General features: G+C 37.2%; 2 protein-coding genes across 3 annotated transcripts; both read left to right on the top strand.

The window, feature by feature from the left end:
• The first annotated feature begins 345 nt into the window (after positions 1-345).
• Positions 346-4,780, top strand: LOC121242201 (endo-1,3;1,4-beta-D-glucanase-like). 2 transcript variants are annotated; one of them, XM_041140099.1, is made up of 7 exons: positions 346-575; positions 978-999; positions 3,120-3,171; positions 3,389-3,479; positions 3,561-3,650; positions 3,734-3,834; positions 4,423-4,780. In XM_041140099.1, exons 1-7 carry the CDS (start codon positions 428-430, stop codon positions 4,561-4,563), a joined length of 645 nt encoding a protein of 214 aa, XP_040996033.1. In that variant the 5' UTR covers positions 346-427; the 3' UTR covers positions 4,564-4,780. The 2 variants fall into 2 exon arrangements, with proteins under 2 accessions (XP_040996033.1, XP_040996030.1); XM_041140096.1 differs by having other exon boundaries at positions 351-575; positions 3,042-3,171.
• A 770-nt stretch (positions 4,781-5,550) lies between these two features.
• On the top strand, positions 5,551-10,030 carry LOC121242186 (endo-1,3;1,4-beta-D-glucanase-like). The gene is made up of 7 exons (XM_041140081.1): positions 5,551-5,851; positions 7,130-7,151; positions 7,571-7,697; positions 8,007-8,097; positions 8,220-8,309; positions 8,666-8,766; positions 9,736-10,030. Exons 1-7 carry the CDS (start codon positions 5,566-5,568, stop codon positions 9,919-9,921), a joined length of 903 nt encoding a protein of 300 aa, XP_040996015.1. The 5' UTR covers positions 5,551-5,565; the 3' UTR covers positions 9,922-10,030.
• The last annotated feature ends 236 nt before the right edge of the window (positions 10,031-10,266 follow it).

Genomic DNA, 10,266 nt, shown 5'->3' with positions numbered 1-10,266 from the left:
AAAGTTTTTGAAAAATGAGTAAAATTTAAAAAAAAAATTTAGAGAATGTACTTTTTATTTAAATTATAAGAAATTTTATGAGGAACTAAGTGTGAATACTCTTAAGTTGAACAAAGTCATGTCCGCACCGTTTTCATTACTTAATTCAAACGGGGCGTTTTAGTCCACGTAGGAGACCGTCCGCGGGAGGCCACCCCCACGCCCGCATGGCTTTTTCTTTTTCTAATGAGGTTCAAATTTGGCACCGTAGGATCCTTCTTAATAAATCGCATCCATTAAAATGGGACCTTTTTCCTTTTCATGTGACGTAAGCACTTACGTCCCCAATGGTCTATTTCATCTTTCGCTCCACTGCTTCAGTTCTTCGTCTCTCTCTTGCTCGTCCGATGCACTCACAGTCTCTCCGATTCTAGTCGCATTTTGTAAGATGTCGAGCTCTCAGTGCTTTGAGAACCCACCGAGCCTTAGCCCAACCTCTGGAGCAGGGAACGTCCAAGACCTTGGAGGCCTTCAAACCTATCTCACTGGCCCTCCCCATTCTAAGCTCGCCATTCTTCTCATTTCCGATGTCTTTGGTACCGATTTCTCCTCTTTTGCTTCATTTCTAATTTCCCTTATTCTTCTTTATACTCATGGAAGTTTCACTACCTGATTGGAACTGTCAAATTTAGTTGAAGTTTGCATTTTTCATGATAACCATTTCACGACTTCGAGTATATATGCGTTCTTCGATATTCCAGTAGTTTAACACAGCAAGATGAGTATTCTTCCTTATCAGTAGGTCAAGCACAGCAAGACGAGTGTGTTAATAATATAATACAAATAATTAAACCTACTTATTAAATCTATCACATCTAGTCAGCTTAAGCTTTTTAAATATGTGGTAATTTCACAGCGTGGAATCCGATTTTTTTATTTTTTATTTTATTTTTTTATATAGAACATATTGATTATTTTTAGTATGTCATGTTTTGCAGGGTATGAAGCACCGAATCTAAGGTACGGCAATTTCTGTCTTCCTGGATTAAATTTTATATTTCAACTTGATAAGTTGTTCAAAATGAATACTTAAATGTGAAACACGTTCCCATCGGAAAATTAGCCATTATATAGTAATAGATAGCGATAGCTACTTTCTACTGGAAAAATGAAGATTACAAATGGTTGGATCAAGGTGGATCATACCTACGATCAATATGAGAGATTGATTCGGAGGGAGGAAGTTGGAATACTTCTGGAGACAAAGATAGATATTTAAAGGTAGATAATAGTTATATACATTCATGTTAGGATTTTAGTACTGGTTGTGGTAGCAGATTGAAACTACCTTAGTTGAAGGGATATGGAATTTGAACTTATAATTTATAAAGAGGTCCATAGCCTACTATTTGAAAATTTCTGTGTAACTCCCATCTCAAAATGCTAATCAAGTGGCATATGCTAAAAGAATCCTCTCTCTAAAGTGAATAGCAAGTGTATCAGTAGAGGTGCTACCCGCACCCTATGGGGCAGGGTTGCCCCCTTCCCGCTCCCGCATGGGCGGAGGGTGGGGTTTCTCCCCTCGGAACGCCCCCAGAACACCCCCCCCCCAACCCCACCCCCAGGCCACGGTTGCACAAATCCACAAAAATACACAATAAAAAATCCATGATAAATCTACAATCACTTGCAAAGAAATAATTGGAGAGAGAGAGAGAGAGGGACTGAGAGTGAGGGAGAGACCGAGAAAGAGACTGGGTTGCGGGCTACGGCGAGGCTAAGAGCAAAGACTGAGAGCACTAGAGAGAAATTTGAAGGGAGAGAAAGAGGGGGGGGGGGGGGGAGAATCACTCAGGGAGGAGGGGTGCTGAGGGGGGCGGCCCAGCAACCCCCCCCCCCCCCCCCCCCCCACCCAAAAAGATGCCGTTGTTTAAAAAAAAAAATCTTTTTGGTAATGAAATTATTATTTTATATATATGTATATATATATTTATATATAGGAGCGGGGTGCTGAGGGAGGTGGGCCAGCCTGCCCCCCATCCCCGCCCTTGTTTCCCTTGCAAGGTAGCCTCCGCATGAGTGGGTGGGGTTGCCTGCACTGCCCAGCAGGGGCGGGAGGCCCCTCTCCTCAGTGTATGCGCTTCTGTCGAAATTGTTCGAGTAATCTTGCTTGGACATGGAGCTATGTTTTATTACTTCTATATATATTGCATTCAAGTTTCTACATAAACTCCAATGGTCTTCAATGAGGATTTCCATTTAAAATAGAGAAGACATTTGTGACAATTTTCAATACTAAAATAAGCAAATTAGGACACAAATGAAGAGAAAAAGAAGATAGATTTATAAGGACCAGCTAGCTTGGTCGGAATTTTTCTTGGTTGTTATGGTGATTGACCTTGGCTCCTCCAGGATTTGGGATTTTAGGGAAATCGCCTTTAATATGTAGTGACATCAAACATTTTGACATCATTGTTAATGGATATTAGAAAATGAATTTTTTTTTATAGGTAAAAGTAAAATTTTATTGAAACATAATGAAAGGCGATTCCCGAGTACACAGGAAGTATACCCAAGAAGATTAGAAAATGAACTTATACAAGGCAATATCAAGTTCAAGAGTGTACGTTACCATTATGGGGTTCTCATGACTGTATTGGCTGAAGAAAGGGTTCTAGTTCACTCCAGTCATTCACGTCTTAATAATATCTTTATATATATATATATATATATATAAATACATCTTAATAATATCTTCACAATAATTTATCTACTCAAGCCAAATGATATCAAATCCTCATAGATTATTTTTTGCATGCTATAACTTATCAAAACTTTTTAGTTTTTTGCATGCTATGATTTATCATTATTATCTTTTACTAAGCAATTGAATTGAACTTAACCTCCATATACTGTGTCTTAGAGCAATTTGTGTTCTGCATCACTTTCTTATTCATCATTCAAAAATCCAAGTTGTAGAAAATAATCAACACTCATGCATTCAATTGAAAGTTACTCCTAATTATATGATATTAATATCATGTGTTGGTGTCACTGTGAAGGAAACTTGCGGACAAAGTCGCAGCAGCAGGATTTTTTGTGGCAGTTCCTGATTTTTTCTTCGGTGACCCCATTATTAGGTTTGATGACCCTCAGTTTGATCGAGAATCATGGAGAAAAGCTCACAACACAGTTAGTTTCTTGCTTCTCAGTACCAATCTTTGAGGTAGCATAGATTCGTGGAAGAATAAAATAAGACGACCAGGGCGCATTTCAGTTTGCCTTTGATGTCCAAATTGACAGACTATTACACATTTATACATGTTTTGTTTGGGACCTAAGTTAAGATAGAACGCTTCATTGTCTTCCTGATGACTTTGAGCTTAATTTCAAGACATTTATATTCTAGGATAAAGGATATGAAGATGCCAAAGCCATTATTGCAGCTCTGAAGAGTAAAGGTGCTTCTGCCATAGGGGCTGCGGGTTTTTGCTGGGGAGGTAAATGATTACTTCCAGTTTGACTTTGATGAAGAACTTATCGCTGGGATTCTTTGAAAAGTTTTCCTGCATATATTTCAGGGAAGGTAGCATTAAAATTAGCCAGTTCTACGGACATCAAGGCTGCAGTTCTGTTGCATCCCAGTCGGGTCACAGAAGATGACATCAATGGTAGGGCTCCCACTTTCCAATCTCATGCATAATTTCTATTTCCCATGGCATGTTGTCTCAGAGGCGAAGGTTCACTTGTTCAGATGTGAAGGTTCCTATTGCCATATTGGGAGCTGAAAAGGACCATGTTTCCCCACCGGAAAAAATGAAACAGTTTGGGGAGAAGTTGTCTGTAAAATCTGAGGTAAGCCCCAATAAAAATCCATTCTTTGATTCTCTCCTTGTGATTCTCACGTTCTGTAACTTCAAATATTCATTTTTAGTTCAAATGGATTGCATTTGCCAGTTACTCGTGTATGAATTCTAGCACTTTAACGAAGTCCGGTTATAATTTCTGCCTTCTGGCCACATTTGTAAAAGATGCTATTAATTTCTTCCCACGACAAAAAATTAAGTAATTTTTCAGTTTCTTTTCATGTCAAAACTAACAACAAATGAGTTGCATATTATTAACATCCTAATACTTGGGGAAGATACTGTTTCTTTCTTCTCACGACAAAAATAGAGTAATTTTCAGTTTCTGCTTCACATGTTATAACTAACAAATGACTTCCATTTTATTAACTTTTTATTAGTTTTAGAGGAGTGCTACAGCCACAAAGGGATTACACAAAAGTAATCCTGCAAACTGTATGGCTTCATGTGATCCATTAGATATGCTTTACAATAAAAGTAACTTTACAATCTGACAAATCACAACACATCAGTTTGTAGATTTACTTTTGTATAATCACTTTGTGACTAGAATATTTCTCTTATTTTTATCCTCCAGTTCGACAGCTTGGTAAAAATATTCCCTGGTGTGGCTCATGGATGGACAGTGAGGTACAAAGTTGAGGATGAGTTGGCTGTCAGGAGTGCTGAAGAGGCCCATTTGGACATGCTAAATTGGCTTACCAAGTATGTTAAGTGAAAATTATTTGCATACAGAAGACAAGTCTGAGATTAGGATCACTTTTGTTAGGCAATGTGATTGGGAAGACTGTATGCAAGAGTAGTGTTTATGCATGCAGAAATTAGCATCCTTGTTGAATAAATTTGGTGATTACTACATAATCACGGGCGAATACTTTGATTATTACTTAAACAAACCAATCCTGAAATTGAAATGCATAGAAAATACTACTACATACTACAATATAGCCTTAACACCGTCGATCAAACTCTTCCAGTTCCAGCTGCATTGCTTGATGACCACAAAGCCATGGTCGAGTGGATTAGTGCTGTACTTTCTACGTTACCAAAAAATTCCAAGCTCCATCTTTTCAAGAACTTTTTATAGCTCTCAATATAGAGCAAAAATTGACCGTTGGGAGTGTAGAGAAATTTTCTTTCTGTTTTGATATTATGTTAAATTATTAATTATTTCAAAAACTTAAATTTATGTTGCATGTTAACAGCGTCTACCATTGGGCGTGCTCCTGCAAATTGTATTTTTTTTTAAATTATCTTTTAAATATATTTATATATTTAAAAAATTTCAAATTTGTCTTAATTGTTAAATAAATAAATATAATAAAATACACGAGCGATGAGGGAGCAAAACTATAGACAAATTAGCATTTTTTCGGCCTTATTTGTTTCATCTAATATCATATAATAATTATAATGTTATCAAATTTTTACACAAAATAAAATAAATAATTTAATTTTTTAAAATTTTAAAATAAAAATTATATTAAAACATATATTCTAACAATATTTTATTTAACTTTTAATTTTAATTTTATTTCATTTCATCTGTAAAAATAATGGCTTATTCTATTCCTCTCCTCGTATCCTTCCTAAGTCGATAGTCATCATCTGGAGGCTGGAGCCTCTATTCTCTATTACTTAATTTATTTTTCTTCCTGAAATTAATTTAATAATAGATTAAAATACGTAGGAATGGAAAATCTGGTGACGTCAAAAGACTATGCAAACTTGTGTCCCAAATGAAACCATACGTTTTACCGGTCAAGTAGAAAAACGGAAACCCCACAGTCCAAACGTAAAGATAGAACACGGTCTGCGTTTACGTTTCGTTGTTCTGTGTTCCGTTGACTGGCAAAGAATGTCAGGCCCTCAGTGCTGCTCCAATCCACCAACCCTGAACCTAAGCGCCGGTGCTGGCTATGTTGAACCGCTCGGTGGCCTCAGCAGCTACGTCTCTGGCCACCCCGACTCCAAGCTTGCCATCATTCTCATCTCCGACGTCTTTGGTACCTATATATTTCTTATCAACACTTTCTTCTTTGATAACTTATGTTGCCTGTTTTCACATTAAACTGTGATCTGGTAATGGTTATTGCTGTTTTGGTTGTAAAGGTAATATATTTCGGGTTCTTTGAATTCATTCACGTGTGATTAATGGAGAAAATGATTTCCTTGTATATTTCAACGATCATTGGGATTCGTTTTCCTTGTATATTCGATGGTAAAGAATTTCTGCGAAGAAGTATTGGCTTGGATAATCAAAAAGTAAACAAAACTTAAGAACAATAGGATTCTTTCTCGAACACTCCCGTGACTTCAGTGGGTTCTAGTTTTCAAGGGAGGGGAAGAAGAGGATGGAGACAGTGCTGGCCATGAGGGTGGCGACCCTGTGTTTTGTAGTGTCTGATTTCCTGTTCTGATGACATGCAATATTTTCTTCTCTCTTTTTGAAAGAATACCATGTCTTGGCAATATTCCTGTTCTGGTAACACAGTTTTTCAACTCTCCGTTAACTATGTTAAACATTCCCCGGTCACCCGTAAGCACCCATGTTTATTACACACAAAAACAGAGCACCCGAGCTCTCTCTACATCCCCTTTCAATACGCTTTTAATCAATCTCCACGAGATCTCGGGAGGCCACCGTCACTCTTCAACCTTTCAACACTTGAGTTTTCCTCTCAAAGGCTCAATCCCTCTTCGAATTGTCACCCAAGCAAAATCTTCCCCATCATTCAATGCCCTTGGGACAGAAAAGACAGCCTCTGCCGTGGTTTAGATAACGCTCACAGTCAACCACGCTCTCGGTCCTGCCACCTCTCGTCATCTCTTACGTTATCTTTTGGCTTGTCAAATTTGTTTTGTTAAAAAAGTTGATGTCGATGACGCTGGGTAGTTGTCAGACATGGGGATTTGACTTGGCCGCTTTAACGTATAGGCTTTTGGCTAGGAGAGATTTTGATCGGTCAAAAGGGTATAATTCCATCTTCAGATATCTCAGATTTCGCTCCAAAAATTTGCTATTCTATTCCTGGTGATGATGTGTATTTTAGTAATTGATGTAAATATTGTTGTTGTTCTTACGCTGTTATTTATTTGTTCTTCTATGTTGGGGTTCGTTGGGATATTCAAATGAGTATTAAGGAAGTGATGGGATTCTTGTTGAACAAGTAAAATACACGCATCTCCATCTGCACCTTATACAAAATCATTGGAATTTAGCTATGTTAATTTATTACCAATATCATCTTCTAAGTACTTTACATGTTTGACTTGTCCTGCAGGTTATGGGGCTCCAAACTTGAGGTTATATAATTCTTTATCATCTCCCTTCATCTAGTTTATAGCTTTTGGATAGTCTAGTTGTTCTTAACAGTCTTTCTTCGAGATCTTTTTACATTATTATTCTTGGTCTAGGTGGCACATTTATTTCTATAAACTTCCGAGCCATATATACCCCAAATTTAGCTGATTTAATTCAGCACATAGCGGGCAAGTCTAAAATATTTCATTTTTCTTTCATTTTGGAAGCGGGGTACAATTGTCAAGTATGACTGCCTGTACGTCTATTTTCTGTTATTTTGAAGAAGTGAGATTATGAGGCTTTTCTGATTAGAAAAGGTGGAGTTATATCTACAGTGCCTGTTCACATGCACAATCAACATCGCAAATTCGTGCTTGCTTTCCACTTTGGAAAATAATTTCAGCTGCTTTCTTTATTACAGGAAGCTTGCAGACAAGGTTGCAGCTGCTGGATTTTATGCTGTGGTCCCTGACTTCTTTCATGGAGATCCATTTGTGTATGAAAATGCTGATAGGCCTCTACCAGTTTGGCTGAAGGATCATGGAACGGTTGGTTCTAGATTTTAATACTTGCCTAGATATTGTTCAAATTTTGTTTTTTGTTTCAGATCACCCTTGTGAATCTTGAAAGTACTGCTGCATTTTCATTTGGGATGAAATTCTAAGGGCCTTCTTAAGGAGTTAGGGATTTGGCATATTAGGCTGCCTGAAAATGTAGGTATTCAGCTGCCCCATTTCTTTATTGTTATTGCTGAAACAATAGATAGTTCATACTTGATCTACCTGGCTGCATCCACCTTGTATGGTATTTTAGGTTGTGGACTAATAGAGTATGATGCTCAAAAATTATTTCAATAGGATAAAGGATTTGAGGATGCAATGCCAGTAATTGAAGCTGTAAAAAATAAAGGTATTTCTGGAGTTGGGGCTGCAGGCTTTTGCTGGGGTGGTGAGTTTCTCTCTGTTAATTCTTCACCTGGAGACAAGTTCATTTAATAATTCTAATACTTCAAATCATATAGCCTTCTGCATGGAAAGGAAGCTAATATTTGAACTTCAAATTCTTCCCAGCCAAGGTTGTGATTGAACTGGCAAAGTCTGAGCTTATCCAAGCTGCAGTGCTTTTACATCCTTCATTTGTCACTGTGGACGATATCAAAGGTATTGATTCCAGTGCTTACATGTTCCAGAACTATATATTGCAATTTATAACTTAAATTGTCTTTCGAAACACCTTCAGAAATAAATTTCTCTCTCTTATTTCCTACCAGTATGTCAATATACAATCATATCATCTTACTGCCTTGGTGGTTTATGCTAAAGAATATGGCTTTTAGCTTTACAATATTAAAAAAAAAGAAAAAAAAACAATCATATCATTTTACTTGATGTACTTTTCGGCCCCTGTTATAATAATACATTTTTACCTGGTTGATCATTTCTTTTCTGGTGGTGTTATTGTAACGTAAAGTTGCCCGCAAACCAATCCTTGCAAATTTATTTGTTGTTAATTTCAGGGGTTAAGGTTCCTACTGCAGTTCTAGGAGCCGAGATTGACAAATATTCTCCAATAGAACTCTTGAAACAGTTTGAGGAGGTCTTAGCAGCTAAATCTGAGGTAGGAAGATCGAATCTTTTGGACTTTTGTTTTCTTTTTCTTTCCCTTTCCTTGCTTATTCATTTTTATATACTTGTTTACAGTTTTAGCTGTTACATCAATTTTTATGCCATTCATTTCTAATTATGACTTTTTTTTTTCCCTTTCAATAACATGTTTTAAGTGAACAAAAGAAAAGAAGGAAATATAATTCAGATGATTCATGGTTCTTTTAATGAGTTTTGACTGGGCTATATTTTCGTATTTTACATATCCGACCATAACAGCAAACCCTTTTGCCTCAATTTCATAGTTATAGCATTTGCTTCTTATTTAGAGTAAATTTTTGGTCTTTGTGTTCCATGTGCTGTTTTGTTTCACAAATGTGGAGGCAATGATGGGACCTAGACATGACATGCATGATGCAACCCTCTCCTTCTCTCTCTTTATTAGTTGCCTTATGAATGACTGCATTAATGTTAACACAACCTTTGCTCTCACTAGTCTCATGCTATATAATTTGGCACTTGCCACATCTCTAGATTCCTTCTGCAATGGGACAGAAATTTGAGCTAGTGAATAAGAATTTCGAACATGCTAAAGTTGCTCTGGGAAAGGCCTTTGAATTATGACTTTCTTCTACATATCAAATACTTCAGGTTGGGTTACTCATTGACAAAGCCTTATACCAAAAACTTGTAGTTGTTACATGAATCCTTTGTTTCAATTCTATACTGCCCCCATCCTCTGTTATATCATGATTCCTTTAGTGTCTATTCTTGCACCACTCTGGCTAATGATTCAGCATGGTGTCTTTGGCCTCGGCTCCAGTGGTAAAGAGATTAGTTGATAGTTTTTGTCTTCTCCTTGAAGGTCATTCTTCCTCGTACAGTTATGGTCTCTCTTCACTTCATGCAATCAACCATACTTACATCAACTTTTCCCAGTTTTTGCATATGATAGTAATCGAACAATCCTGATTCTTCTCAGGTGGATGGCTATGTCAAGATATTCCCAAAAGTTGCTCATGGTTGGACAGTTAGGTACGATGTTGAAGATGAGGCAGCTGTGAAGTCAGCTGAGGAGTCCCATCAGAATCTATTAGAATGGTTTGATAAGCATGTGAAGCGAGTAGGAAATGTCAAGTTAGAGAACCGTCTTTCGTCTGGCCTCTAGGTCTCTTATTATTTATTATATGGAGCGAGTTTTACAAGCTGTAGTACCCAAGAATTTGATCTGATTTGCTTATGAACAACTGTTACAAGTTGCATGCTTTTTAACACACCACATCCAATGCCTATGTTGTTTCTTATTCGCTGCCAGATACTTTATAGTCTTCCTCGAAGCCGTCATCGGTTTCTAGATCTTTCAGAAAATTGATGCTTAAAGGTTAAAATCCTGTTGTTGATGGGGTTGGAGCTATCTTTGGGTTTGGCTCTCACAAAGTAAAAGTAGGGAAAAACACTATAGACACAAAGGAATTTCACACACTGATGTGCGTCTCCCCCTTTTTTTTTTTTC

Source organism: Juglans microcarpa x Juglans regia, chromosome 1D, assembly GCF_004785595.1.
Source record: "Juglans microcarpa x Juglans regia isolate MS1-56 chromosome 1D, Jm3101_v1.0, whole genome shotgun sequence".
NCBI lineage: Eukaryota > Viridiplantae > Streptophyta > Magnoliopsida > Fagales > Juglandaceae > Juglans > Juglans microcarpa x Juglans regia.
Note: the sequence above shows the minus strand (reverse complement) of the source record. Positions and strands in the feature narration are given on the sequence as shown.